At 34.3% G+C, this 14,737-nt stretch overlaps 2 protein-coding genes across 2 annotated transcripts; one reads left to right on the plus strand and one right to left on the minus strand.

The window, feature by feature from the left end:
• The first annotated feature begins 713 nt into the window (after window positions 1-713).
• Window positions 714-3,819, plus strand: LOC136820869 (uncharacterized). The gene is made up of 5 exons (XM_067077107.1): window positions 714-889; window positions 1,246-1,353; window positions 2,016-2,050; window positions 2,708-2,765; window positions 3,293-3,819. The coding sequence occupies exons 1-5, from the start codon at window positions 778-780 to the stop codon at window positions 3,601-3,603; spliced, it is 624 nt and encodes a 207-aa protein (XP_066933208.1). The 5' UTR covers window positions 714-777; the 3' UTR covers window positions 3,604-3,819.
• Window positions 3,704-6,874, minus strand: LOC136820870 (DNA-directed RNA polymerases I, II, and III subunit RPABC3-like). The gene is made up of 3 exons (XM_067077108.1): window positions 6,757-6,874; window positions 5,142-5,409; window positions 3,704-4,138 (listed from the first exon to the last, which is right to left on the minus strand). Exons 1-3 carry the CDS (start codon window positions 6,827-6,829, stop codon window positions 4,021-4,023), a joined length of 459 nt encoding a protein of 152 aa, XP_066933209.1. The 5' UTR covers window positions 6,830-6,874; the 3' UTR covers window positions 3,704-4,020.
• Window positions 6,875-14,737: the final 7,863 nt, after the last annotated feature.

The raw sequence follows: 14,737 nt of genomic DNA on the forward strand, positions 1-14,737 counted from the left end.
CAGTTAAATTCCTATCTCCCTCTCGAGAAGAATACCACAAAAAGAAATACTCCAGCTCCCTAAGTCTTCCAACTGTTGAAATAAAGAAAATTTTGATTTTAACTCTTTCAAATGGCTAAAAAACGTCTTGTTTTTTATTTTGTTTTTTACAAAAATCAATTGCCAAAAGAGTTGTTTTAAGGAATCCTCGAAATTCTATTGATGAACGGCCATTATTCCAAGACGCCCTGAAGCGATTTGAAAATTGGGGAACAGTCGATTTCTTAGGGCTCATGCAAACGGAAAATTAGTGACAAAAACTCAGCTAATGATAAAAGAATATGTTGCAGGGAAATAGGGAATTCTCTAAATGTTATAAAAGGTTTAGCGCCACAGGCGGTTTTTTACTTATTCTTACTTTTCGAATGACTGGATAGTGCTTTTCAAGGTTTTTAACGATTTTTCAAGGTTTTCAAGGTTTTTCCCAGAAAATTGATAGTTTTCAAGGTTTTCAAGGTTGGGTGGTTCATTTTCAAGGTTTTCAAGGTTTTCAAGGTCCCGTAGACACCCTGGTACAGTATGTCAACAATGGAAGCACCGAATAAAAACATCACATGTTGAAACTTAAGATACAAACCGTCGAAAATAACTTTAAAACGACACCATAAAAACTTATAAGGCAATCTCAGATTACACTGTTTTGTAATCAATTTCTTGCATCAAATTTTAAAAATTGTATTTCTGTATTCTTACTTACACAGTTGATCAAGTGGGGTAGAGAAAACTGACGCGATCATAATGGCAAATATTTCTGTGATTCTAGTTTTGCTTGCACTCTCTATTGCAACAATTCACGGGCTACCGAAACATAATGAGCCAAGACAGAGATTAGCAAACTATGCTTTAAGAGGTAAAAAAGTTTTTGTCAACACATACATTTCTTGGGTTGTAGTAGGACTGAGAGTAATTTATGAGTTTGGCAAAAAACCTGCTGTTAGACTAGAGATTTAGAAATTTTTTTAACGGATTATCTCGGTTGCATAAAAAGTAAGTTTGGCTACGTAGTTTAAAGGCCTTCTACATTCACATTATACACTCCCTTCTCACAGACCCACTGGGAACATCAATCCCCCATCGAGTTTTACCCCACTGGCTGAAAAATCTTACAGGGTCTGTGAGAAGGGGGTGTTATTATGTAATACCTCTAATGTAATAAAGAAATCCAATTAAATTAGCCTTTGATAATAATTGAAATATTTGATTCAGATTTTCAAGTCCATCTCTCGGCAAGAGACAATGGATGTGATTGCCATGGAGATTCATGTTATTGTTGTGTCCATGCTGAAGTGGAGAAAATTCACCTCAACCACACAGGTAATAAGCTAACGTACTTTACCCACAGATTTATAAAGCCCGAAAGCTTTAAGCTCTTCTAAGCAAGATAAAAAGTGAGAATCGCAAGAAATATTGCTGCTATTGTTTTTGAAAACCCACGAAGCTTCTTATTGGTCAAGCGCTGAAATTTTTTTGTAATGTCACGTGACCTAGGTAGGATTTCCTACCTAACCTCGGTACACTTTGCAGCCAAAGCACGACTCTCTCTTATTCGAACTCGAACGGGGATCGAATCTAAATCTGTTCGAATTGTAGAAAGATTCAAATTGTAGAAAGGGTTTTACTTAGGTTTTTCCTTGAAGGGGAATTTTAATTTGAATGATAGAAATATTCGAATGATAGAAGTTCGAATTAGCGAAATTCGACTTAATATTAGGATCCAACATGCCTTTTTCTGATGTTGGATGAAATGTTGGACCAGTTTGCGTCAATTCAAATTTTTGGAAAAAATGAAAATTCAAAAAAGAAGAAAAAAATCGTGTTGTGTTGGACGGTGATCCAACATTTGCACATTTTTATGTCGGATGAAATGTTGGATCGGTTTGCCCCGGCCTTGATTTTCGCTTAATCCAACCACGAACGAGATTTTCTTGAAAAGAAAGCAATTTTTTTCATCTTCGTTATCTCTTTTCCTTTTTCAGTATGTGTTGTTTTGGATTACATACCCGACGAATTGGTAAGTCAAACTACTAACCCTTCGAATAATCCCATAATCCCGACAGGTTCCGTGTGGTAATCAAGTTCGAAATATATATTAAGAATTTTTATAGGTACTCTAGCATTTTTCAGAATAAGATCGGGTGAGAATCGCGATTTTAGCACTCCCCCTTTATTATTTCATTGGATATTTCGATTTTGGGAGGGTGGGAGATTCAGTGGCTTCTAGGCTACATTCCCAGCCTTATCCAGAGCAATTTTGAGCTTTTGAAACCTGAGATCTTAAGTCTATCGTTAAAATATTACATTCCAGAAGTAATTTAGAGCATTTGAAAATCATTTGCACCGTTTAAAATTTTGATTAAAATATTACGATTTTAATTGTAGACGAAACTTTTCAAATCTGCGGATATCCCCTAAAAAATGGCAAAATTTGCCTGGAAAAAAATTGCCCTTTAAAGTTAAATTTTTTTTATCTACTTTAATGCTTTTAATCCGTAAAGTGAGGTTGGACGAAGTAAAATAAATTTTTACCCCTTGTAAATTTCAGAATAACTTTTAACCCCCTGGAAATTTCAAAAGTTTTCTTTGATCACTTGGAATAATAAGTGAGAATATCATTATTATCAAAAAAAAACAAATGTTTAATAACAGACAAGTTTTCGTATATTTTCAGGGATTGGATGTGAAGCTCAACATAGATGACGTCACTCTTTTCGTTGAAAAAGTCTCTCGTAAGTAAAATCCAAAAATAAAATTCGTTTTCTTCTTTCCACTCTTAAGCTAAGGCTATACTGAGCAATTTTTTCAGGCGCTTCCAACGCAATCTTTGCAACAAGCACCTGAAAAAAAAAAGATTGTAGCTTGGTCAAATTCTCTGCAATCTTTTCTGCAACGCAATAAAACGCAAAAAAATATTGCAAAAAAAATTGCAGGAGGCTGCAACAAAATAGATCAGATCAAAAAAAGAGGAGAAATTCTCTTTATGTTTACTTTTCTTCTTTTGTCCTATTGTTTAAAATTCTCGTAATAAAAATTATTTTTTTGGCGGGATGAAATAAGCTGTGAGAAGGAAATTTTTAATTTTTAAAATAATTGCACAACTTATTTTTTGTGACTAGACTTTAACTCTTTTCGCGTGCAGCGCAATTGCCAATAATTATTGCATTGCACGCGCCTGAAAAAATTGCTTAGTGTAGCCTAAGCTTTCCAGGCAATAATTCTCCAAGGTAGATTTGACTCTCAATAATTTATTTTTCAGTGCGAAACCCACCACCACTCTGTGCCGGTATCCCACACTTGGAGAAATACGCAAGCGTGTGTATTGACTTCTTTAACATTGAATGGACAGAGAAAGTCGGAGGATGTATCAAACTCGATGCTAAATTGGCTGGAATCACTTTAGAAGAGATCAATATTGGTTGTTTCTTTTATCCATTAACAAAACATCAAATGCACAATGTATTGTGGGAACAACACGTGATGGAAGAACTACGAAAAAGTTTCAAACAAATTCAAGCAAAGAAACAACAAGAAATTTACAAACATTTCGTACTGGAAGAAGATGTATAAAGTTTAAAACGAATAACCTGGAAAAACCGAGGAAGCTAAAAAAGTTTTTTTTTAATTTTTCTCTGACTTTTTTGCACTTAAAAATTGACGAAAGTGAATATTTTGAGTTCATTAGATTATCAATCTTGTTAACCATAATAGATATATGATATACTAGTAATATCATTACATACTTGTAGCAAATTTCAAAAAACCCATATAAAATGTTCTGTAATATTTGAAAATTCCATGTTTCATTTCTCCCATTTCGAAATCCGTTTGTCTTTCTGAGTAGATCTAAAATGAACACTTTTTCAATAGCTTCAAAAAGCCTAACATCGAAATCGTTCTCTGCGATTCAAAAAAATGATCTTTCTTCGACCTCTCCTCGTTAAAAGCAATGTTCTTTTTACACCAAAAGTATCCCATTTGTATCCCTTAAAAGGCGATTTTTTTCATCAACAAATACATTAGCTGATCAACTTCCATACCGTGTAGATTATTCGCGTCACCTTGTAGCCTCATCAACAGTCCACCGTAAGAAACGTAGGCTGATCTGAAAAGAGTATATTTAATAATAATGAAATTAAATGTGGCCAAGTGTTGAGTTTGTTCGTCCAAGATTCTCAACAAACAATGCAATGATACTTCATTTTTCTTCAAAAATACAACGGAATATTTACTTGATTTTCCTTCAAAAATACAAAGGAATATTTTTTAATTTCCCATCAAGAATATAACGAAATAATTTTTCCTTCAAAAATACATCGATATTTTATAATTTGCTTCAAAAATACAACGAAATAATTCTCATTTTCCTTCAAGAATACATAAAAAGGATTTATCGTTTTCTTTCTAAAATACAAAGAAGGCATTTCTAATTTTCCTTCAAGAATACAACAAAATAATTCTTCCAAAAATAATACAAAAAATGATTCATTTCCCTCGAAAATAAGAAAATATACCGGATGCACCAAAAAAGTATCCACCAGGTTTGTCAGGATATTGTGAGCTTACAGTTAAAGATTTTTTTGTAGATTCTTTGGTTGTTCTATTAGTAGGGGGGATTTTGTTCGATTTTTTTAAATCGCCCGATTGTTTTGTTAGAAGCACTTGTTATACATTTTTGGAAAGCTAAGGGGTAGGGGAATCGAAATTACGATGTTTCCAATTTTTTTTCGGACACTTTGGTGTGATTTTCGGACAAATATGACGGTCTCAGGCAAAAATCATAGGGTCAAAAATTAATGAAAATTTTAGCTTGAGAAAACGGAGACCTGTTGTATATTTTTGGAAAGCTCTTAAAAAATTAAGATTAGAGATATATTGCAAGTATAGGTGATTTCTGTACCTAACTCGAGATATTAACCCTTGAAAATCGTGTTTTTCAGCCAGAAACAGCTGTTTTGTCCAGTTTTTGCGCTTTTTGAAGCTCAATATCTCGATAGAGGAAAGCTTAACTTAAATTTTGGTATATATAAAACTAAAAGTTATGTTGAAAAATCGAAAATTTTGACCTACCCGAAATTAATCACAAGGGGACAAAAAATAAAACTTACAATCTATTTCCAAAATGATCACCACCACCAGAATTTTCAGCGTCTATCCTGTACACTTTTCCATGCATGACATATTCAAACTGGTCAGCTCTTGATGGGGCATTATCTGCTGAATTATATTCACCATCATCTGGAGTTCCATCCTCACGTAATGTTGTGGCCAAAACAAGACGGAATTTTTCACCAAGGTCAACTGGGTAGATCTGTGTGTTGACATCCAAAATCAAATCCATTTTGAAACTTTCACTTTCACAATGAAGTCTTGACACTGATAACGATAGAAAAGATATAGGTTCTTCTAGAGGACAAGTAATAATTATCAATAATTGAAGCCTACAGTGTTTTTGCATGTTTTAAAAATTTAATGGTGAGGAAGAAATTTTAATGAATTTAACCTAATATATCGGGTGCACCACAAAAAAGTATACATGTTTGTCGAGATATTGCGAGCTTCAGGATTTCAATTTTTTGTTCATTCTATTTTCATCGTATAGAGGATGCTCTAACTTGAATTTTGAGCTATCTATCATACATTGAATTTGAAAAAGTAGTTCGAAAATCATTTAAAAAAAAGACTTTTTAATGTTGAATTTTCAGATAATCATAAAAAACAGCGACCATACTTTTCTCTTGACACTTACCTTCTTTGTACACGTAAAAATACCAAAAATGCAACTGTGTTCATCAAAACTCATTACGAAATTTGAAAGATATGGTAAAGCAAGCTATTCCCATGTGGGATAATATTTTTGAAAAAGCTGAGAAAAAGTTTTATAAATCTCCAAGAGAGGTTTTGATGTTATGTGTGTGCTATATGATAAAAACGTTGGAAAAAATAGATCACCATTCCTCGACTAGTGACTCAAAGAACTTGGGTCTGCATTGAGTTTGCTCGTGTTGGAAATGTTCATGATGTGCAAATAAGATGGAGAAACTGTTGGCAAAATATAAATAAGAAAAAAAAGAATCAAAAAAACAATGAAATTGTGTTTTTGTCATTTTGTCTTATTTATAATTATAGCGTGATTGCTGTAATGATTTTTTGAAATTTCGACATGGAAAAAAAAGTCAGTTAATAAAAAAAACAAACTTTCGAACTACTTTTTCAATTCTAAAGTATGATAGCTCGAAATTCAAGTTAGAGCATCCTCTATACGATGAAAAAAGAATGAACAAAAAATTGAAATCCTGAAGCTCACAATATCTTGACAAACCTGTATACTTTATTTTGGTGCACTCGGTAGATTTCTTGTAATCAACAAATCAAATTCTCGCAGATCCCTTACCAAATTATTTCTTTCAGGCTATTTGTGTAATAAAATTCCTTCTACAAAAACCTTCTGGACCTTCCAGCAGATCAAATTCCAACCAAATTTTTTCCTCAATGGTATCTCTTTTTCAAGAAAGAAAGAAGAGAAAGACCCCAAACTGATTGATTTCCAAAAAGCCAGGCCATATTTTAGAAAGGCACGGCAGCGCCCGTTGGTGGCCAAAGGTATCGTTCCATTAAAAAGGCAGTTTTTACCAATATTTTAGTAATTTCAGGAGGGGCAGCGTCCGATAACCGAACGCTTAAAGGGCATGAAGAATGGCCTGAAAGCAGTGTGAATAATACCTCTATCAAATTTCTTGCCTCCTGGATCAATGTCTTTCACATCAAAAATATCTTCAAATACAACTCCTGCCATTTTGAATATTTAGGTTGTTCAATCTAAATGTTAATAATTGTTCATATCTATATTATAAATTTTAAACAATTTCAAACTTTTTAAAATTTTTTGACAACCAGGACCGGTACATATGGAGGTAAAAACAGTATCAAAGAAATGTAAACTTCAATTTCATTTTGAAATTAAAATATAACTAAACTTGAAAATGAGATAAAAAGCTTTTTAGATTATGTCATCACCTGTTGTCATACATGAAATTAATGAAAGTAAAAATTTATTGAAAACTTGGAAAACTGAGTAATTGAAAGCAATAAAAATTATGTCATGATAAAATATATTACAGTATTTAGGAATTGTTTATCGAAAGAGCCATCAATCCCATTAAATAAGTCTCATGTCACTCACTCATGTGACATTTCTAAAGAGCACAAGGTTGTGAGTCCCTATTTGGTTGTTTAGGTCCTTTGGTAGCAAAAGAAAATACTTCCAAGCTACTGTATTGAAAATTTTGACGCACCAATGAGTGATTTCTAAACAAAAGAATGACCTGGGTTATTGAGTATATTGAGTAAGTGTTTTAGCAGGCTTTTTTATTTGTGATTTGTTATCATATGAAAGCTATGTAGGAGAAATTCACATTAGACCAATTAATTTTAGAATAATCATCCCAGACAAAAAGAATTTGCTCAGATCATTGGGATATATCTCCCTTTGGGAAGATTTTTTCTCATTGGGAAATTGAAAAATGACTTTAAACCTTAAGGGAGGCTGTCTGATGATATTCTTTAGGTTTCTTCTACTGATATCTTCACGGCCCTCCTTTATGAACTGTTTATCAAATTTCCCCCAATGAGATTGCCACAATTCATGAGGCTGCTTCTTTTTGTTGCTGTGACCTTTCAGTGGCTTTCACAATGACCAGTCTGGAATTGGTGCACATCACACTAAATATATTTAGCATGATCATCAATCTTGGGGTGACGTGTTGGCCTACAGACACCATTAGAAGGATTTAAAGACTTACTAGTTAAGTTTTGCACTATTTATTTTAAAGGCGCTCTTTAGACAAAAAACATAGGTTTTCAGGGACTCCCCCCCCTCAACCTGCACCAGGCTCTGCCCTAAATCTGCTCATCTTTCGCCTGGACGAACAGATTTTTTGCTGGTGAATTCTGAATATGAAAAGAAAATTGATTGTGATCAATTGATCATCTTAGAGTCAATCAATGAAAGATCTATCAATGGATAGGCAATAGAGCCTTCCTGAAAGGCCCCCCAAGCTGCAGTTTGCATGAATGCGTGAATGGGCTTTTTCACTTGCGTGAATGCGTGAAAATAAAACAAAAAGTGTGAATGTGTGAATTTGAAAACTTTTCGTGAACAAGAATTGCGTGAATACACCTTTCCAGTAATTTGTCGCAGTGTGCTCCCTCAAAAAAATAGTAACCCTCAAATTTATTTCGCCTGAAATGACAAGTTGGGCTCCTGTGGAATTGGAATTGGAAACTATTGGAATTCATTTCGAAATGAGGTTTGACGGTTACAAATTTTTAGAGGGAGCTCACTGCAATGGAGAGTATACTGAAATTTGGCACAGACACCCTTGAGAATAAACTGTATTTGCTTCCATGTTCCAATAGTTTCCAATTCCAAAAGTAATCACAAGAACTTCAAAAAGCAAATTTGAGAATATCAAACAAATATCAAACGAACATCAAATGTCAAACATAAAATATCAAACCGACTAACACTTCAACTTTTCATGCAAAATTGAATTATCGTGTATTTTATAATTTCCTGTTTGCATTGACTCAAACTAATGACTTTGGAAGTTCGGTGAACTGGTGGCCGAATTGCCATCCCATGATTTGTCAGGTAGTCCCAAGTTAGAGCAGTTGACAGTAGCTTTAAGTGCCTGCGTGCAGCATAGCATTGGGTACAAAGTCCAAATATGCGTTTCCCATAAATTTTATGTGAAGACAGAACAGTTTAGGGTTTGTAGTATAATCTGGTAAATGTGTAATGAGAGCAGAAGCAAATTTAATCTTTATTCTCTACAAGATTACACTTTTAATAATAACATCAATCAGGGTTACTTTCTTCATAATCTTTGTTCAGGGGCAGTGTAGCTGGAACCTCGATATTCCAGGATTAGAAAAAGCTATACCTGTTATCTTTTTTCTTTAAAGAATCAACAAGCCATCAACATCGATAAATTACACACATTTCCTCAGAAACATTTAAAATTATCTGCCATTATCACTTTCTTAAAAACTTGCGCTCAAAAATACTTAAATAAATAAGTTAATAATATTCAATATACTAGTTGTATCTCTCAGAAAATAAACACTTACAGAACGACATAGTTTATCATTTGGAATACCCCCGTATTTGGACCATACTATATCGTGGGCGTAAAATAGGGTGGAAACAAAAACAGCTCCCTCAGTGCAAGATAGACCTATTTGCCTTTCCATCCGCCATCTTGAATTGTATGCAAAAATACAGGAGCGAAAAAGCCGTGGTTGGATTTAGTTGGAAAATATGCAAAACATATGCAAATTTACGCAAAGATTAAAAAGCCAACAAAGCATCTTATAAAGAAATATTATAATCATTAGAACAGTAAGAGATGGAATTTCTTAATCCAAAAAGAAATATTAACAGAACAACAAAAGCCTTTTAGAAATTTGTTCTTTAAAGACATAGCATATTCTGTTTTCATGCCATTAAAAAATTCCACGAAAATGGAGTACACACATCAACTTTCAAAACACGCAAACTGGAAGCAGTAAATATGATGTCAAGCATTCAGCGGGTTCAGATCAATGTTTCGATTTGATCGTTTGGCGGTTCTATTCCCAGGAGAATAATTTACCGTCAGCCGAATAAGGATTAATTTTGTACCTTCGCGGGTGATTTTTCAGCTTGAGTTTATGTCTAATGTTATGGGTTTTTGAAGTGCTTGTTCTAAGAGATGAGCGAATTTGATTATTTCTAGTTTTCAAAAGAAGCAAATTTAATCTTTCTTCTAGAAGGTTACACTTTAATATCAGTGTTAGCTGGAACCTCGATATTCCAGGATTAGAAAAAGCTATACCTGTTATCTTTTTTCTTTAAAGAATCAACAAGCCATCAACATCGATAAATTCCACACATTTCCTCAGAAACTTTTAAAATCATCTGCCATTATGACTTTCTTGAAGCCGTTCCGAAATGAACCAATCGGATTATGCATCAGAATTCCTATAGGAGTTCTTTTCCGAAATTTGTAAAATAGCTAAGTCGGCCAAGAAACTTTTCCCGGGGTTTGAGGAAAAACAGAACTGATATCATTTGTTTTTTATTTAACCAGATATTTAAATTTGGGCTCATAAATACTTAAATAAATAAGTTAATAATATTCAATATACTATTTGTATCTCTTAGAAAATAAACACTTACAGAACGACATTGTTTATCATTTGGAATACCCCCGTATTTGGACCATTCTATTGTGGGCGCAAAATAGGGCGGAAACTAAGTAGCACCCTCAGTGCAAGATTGCCGCCTAATCATAATGCGAGCTAATCATTTTTCCGCGCGCTCGAGGGGAAAAGGAAAGTGATTGATATTCTTTGAAGGAAAAACGTCAGAAACAAACCCAAAGACCAAAAGATGTATTTTGTTGTTGAGAATTGATCCTGTGAAGATGAAAAAATTTTTGCTTTGCATTTTTTTCGGAACGCTGAAAAACTCTAATTTCGATCTTCCTTTAAGGTAAAGAGGTTGCGAGATTTGGGTTAGCGAGACAAAAATTTCTAAAAAGCTGGTAAAATCGTAATCCTCAAAAATCGAAGTTCCAGCCTCACTGAATATAATGCCAATCATGCATGTAAGTTTTATACTATAATACTTTCTTTTTGCATATGTTTTGCATACTTTCTAAGGGATTTTCACAACGGCAATTCAGCCACCATAATTTTCGCATACAATTCAATATGGCGGATGGAAAGGGGAAAAGGTCTCATCTTTATTCACCCGCTCGCTAATCATTTTTTTCTCGCGCGCTCAAAGGGAAAAGGAAAGTGATTGAAGGAAAAACGTCAGAAACAAACCCAAAGACCAAAAGATGTATTTTGTTGTTGAGAATCGATCCTGTGAAGATGAAAAAATTTCTGCTATGTGTTTTTCTCGGAACGCTGAAAAGTAAAGAGGTTAAGGTAAAGAGGTTGCAAGATTTGGGTTAGCGAGGCAAAAATCGCTAAAAAGCTGGTAAAATCGTAATCCTCAAAAATCGAAGTTCTAGCCTCACTGATTTTTGCATAGCTATACAATTGAATTCAAATAAGTAATAGTTATTGGACAGTTGCGAGTACCGTGAGATCGGGTAACTTGCATCAGTGGAGGCTAACATGCATAGAGCAATGAGCAAAAAGCTCGTCCCAGCTGTTGAAAAAACTACTTAAAGCACTATAGCTCTCACCCAACAAAATTGTGAATTTTAAGAATTAGATATTCAGAATCTATGAAAAATTTTGCTTTCAATGATATATAACATCATGGGGTTTTGTGAATGTGCTGGAAAGATATTGGTTCTTGTAAGGTCAATAAATGGCCCATTTTGGCTTAAAATTTGATGAAACAATGAAAATCACAAATATGAATAATATATTATTCTCATCGTATTTCAACATATTGCCATCAAAACAATTATTAAATATTTCCCAAGGCATGTATTTTCGAAGATCAAAAATCATATACTGAAAAATTAGCACTGTTTAAAAAATATGGACATTTTTGGAAAAAAATGAGAATGAAACATTTTTGAAAAAAAATCTGTTAGTATTTTTCCATTGGCTATTTCTAAGGTATGACTAAGTCTAAAATTAAATTTTAGCAGCTAAATATTTACCAGATGACTTGTTTAAGCATGTCATATAAACATCAAGTTGATTGATGAACAAGTTTTGGAGAAAAGATAATTTTAAAACGCCAACCTGGATTTTCCGTCACGGCGCAACGCAAACTTTAAAGTACACTAAAGAATTACCTTGGTGTTTTAGAGTGAATTCCTTTAGTGATTCTCAACAGTCCTAATAGGTCTAATATTTTAAACATTTAAAAACTGAAAAAATTCTGCTTTGTTCAATTTTATTTAGAAATTATGATTTTCCGTCACGGCGCAACAGAATTTTAGACCCCCTAAAAACTCCATTGGACATCTGAAATGACTTAATTTCTTCAGTAACTTGAAAGCTATCAATTTTTAAAAACATTTGGTAAGGTAAACTACTTTGTAGCCTTTATATGCCCATTTTGTAAAAATCTTGATTTTTGTGAGCTTTCAAGGGATTTTAGCCTGGAAATCGGAAATCTGGTCATAACTTTTCAATGGAGCATGTTCCTGCTCTGATTTTTTCACATATTGTTCATGAAATGATATTCTTTATGTCTATATAAAAATTTTTGACATTCTGAAAACTTCATTTTTTGCCATTTTTCAGATTTTTTGGGACAAGCTTTTTGCTTATTGCTATAGCCCTCAAATGAATGACCTGTCTGGTCATTAAAATACAACTACGCAGCTCCGCTCGCAGCTCTACTCTACTATTTTTGTCTTGATTTAACTTTGTATTAATGACCAGACAGATCATTCATTTGAGGGCTATGCATGTTGTTAGCCTCCACTGGATGCAAGTTACCCGACTTCTCCAATACAATATGAGAAATATTTTCCGAGTTCCGAGATTTTTCCGTATATACAATATCTACGGAAAATCCGGAACGAGTGAAATATTTCTCATACTACTATCAAATGTCTGATAACTAGTTTATCGGTGATGACCAGGACCCTGCCGACGCACCGGACTGTCCGGTGTATTTGTCCGGTGGCAAAAAGTATCGTTTCGCTACACCGCACGCAATAAGTCCGATGTCAGTCCGGTGTTGCATACAGGGAATTTTGGACGCCGGACATTTATGAAATAAAAAATTAAGAAACACCGGACGCACCGGACTGGTCATGTCCGGTGTTTTTGATTGTCCGGTGGGAAAAAAATATCCTTCTCTGACACCGGACATCCGACTTCCTTAAAGTCCGGTGTAGAAATTGTCCGGTGGTAAAAAAAATTCTCATTTTACACGCGTGTCCGGTGTTCGTTAAGTCCGGTGCGTCGGCAGGGTCCTTGATGACCCAAAAGTGCACTTTTTATGTTGGAAAAAAGCGCAGGGTACTTTTGTAGCAAAGTTAGGTTAGATTGCTTCTACCGCTGCAACAACATCTTTTGTCAATTTATATTTTTTACATGTAAAAAATACAAGATATATTGTACTGTACTCTTTTTTTAACCAATCAGATATTTTTTGGATCGCCGATAAATACAAATACATATGGCAGATGGAACAAGTACCTAAAACTAGACAAATCTTGTAATCTTGATATAGGAGTTTTAATCTAAACTGGCAGGGTCATAGACTTACTGATTGAGAGAGAAGCAGAGAAGCAAACATTTATTTTATTGATGATTGATTGGTCAATCATAAAGTTTTTGTCATTCACAGAGAGCCATGGGATTTATTAATAGACCAATCATCAAAGCTCTCTCAATGTCTTACACTTTTACCTTTATAAAAATAAACAGAATTCTTTTAAAAAAGCTAGGTCTATATATACTCACCAAGATGAACCATCAGACCTGGGACATGCCAAATACAGAATCACACGAGACGAGCCCCCAAACCACCAAACCACATGCAAATTTACAACATCATATCAATACGATTTATTGACTGACTTTATTATACTTAAGTTGACAGGTACATTTTTTCACATCTTAAGATCATAGATCAAGAGATTTCGTTCCTTTTCGTTTCTTATTAGCGCTAATTCCATGATCTCTGTTTAAGAGATCTGATTTAACAGCCCTTCCTTGTGTAAAAGCTGCAATGGTTTAGTCGAGTTTAACTGTAGCATGTACCGTATACTACGATACATTATTATATTATAATTATATCAATACGAACATCATAATAAGAGGTCGTACTGTAGTTTTCTCCGTGGCCCTAATATGTTATAGTTAAACCCGACTGTGACCGGACATCTTGGTCTTTGCCATTTTTAAGATTCTTTTTGGGAAGCTAAAATTAAAGGTAACCAATTTTTAGCCTTTTTTTCTGAGAGAAAAAGCTAACAACAAACTTAACTGTGAGTGATGTGTTAAAATTACATTTGTTGACGTTTGCGTGAGTGGGTACTGATGAGTAATAACAAGAAGCCCCTTGTTGGGCGTGAAAAGTAATCTAATCCGTCTAATGTGTTGAAAATAAAACGAGCGTGCAAAATATCAAATGTGTATAACCCCGATGACATGGATCAAAGTGAAGCCAGGAAAATTTTTTTCAATATCACCGCGGTTCTTCTCATTAGTCAGTTGCTTGAAATTTTATTGAATGGTCTCCTACCGACCAACTGGGCATACACAGGCACAGCAGGTTTACCCGGTTGAATACTCTCCTCGGTTACCTAATAGCTGGAGGGTTTGGAATGAGCAGGGGGGTGGTTGGAATAAAGATGTCCTGGGTGAGAAACTTTTGAAAAGGAGGCTAATAGAGCAGAATTAGGACAAAAGAGGGAACTTTTCAAAAACATTTTTGCAAAAATCAATAAGCGGGAGTTAAGCGGGGGTGGGGGGTTGGAATAAGAATGTCCTGAGTGGAACATTTTTGAAAAATTAATTTGCAGGGTGGGGCTATTAGGTACCCGAGAGTAAGTGAAATTAATTATGCAGAATTTTGGCTACGCGTTTTAATAATTAGAGTAAGATTAATTACGATTTTTCGCCAAAAACAGGGTATATACGCGTTAAATTAGGCTACGCGTTAAATTAGAAAGACCACGGTACATGGTATTTTGCCATTCCTATTCCCCTGTGCATTAATCCGATT

Source organism: Clytia hemisphaerica, unplaced genomic scaffold (genome assembly GCF_902728285.1).
Source record: "Clytia hemisphaerica strain Z4C2 unplaced genomic scaffold, Clytia hemisphaerica genome assembly, whole genome shotgun sequence".
NCBI classification, from domain to species: domain Eukaryota; kingdom Metazoa; phylum Cnidaria; class Hydrozoa; order Leptothecata; family Clytiidae; genus Clytia; species Clytia hemisphaerica.

Bases quoted from the DNA above. Each gene is read 5' to 3' on its own strand.
- LOC136820869 (XM_067077107.1), top strand. From the start codon at position 778: ATGGCAAATATTTCTGTGATTCTAGTTTTGCTTGCACTCTCTATTGCA. The intron at 1,354-2,015 runs GTAATAAGCTAA...TTCCTTTTTCAG, and splicing joins AATTCACCTCAACCACACAG to TATGTGTTGTTTTGGATTAC. The intron at 2,766-3,292 runs GTAAGTAAAATC...TTTATTTTTCAG, and splicing joins TTTCGTTGAAAAAGTCTCTC to TGCGAAACCCACCACCACTC.
- LOC136820870 (XM_067077108.1), bottom strand. From the start codon at position 6,829: ATGGCAGGAGTTGTATTTGAAGATATTTTTGATGTGAAAGACATTGAT. The intron at 5,410-6,756 runs GTATTATTCACA...TATCGTTATCAG, and splicing joins AGGCAAGAAATTTGATAGAG to TGTCAAGACTTCATTGTGAA. The intron at 4,139-5,141 runs GTAAGTTTTATT...TACTCTTTTCAG, and splicing joins GATCATTTTGGAAATAGATT to ATCAGCCTACGTTTCTTACG.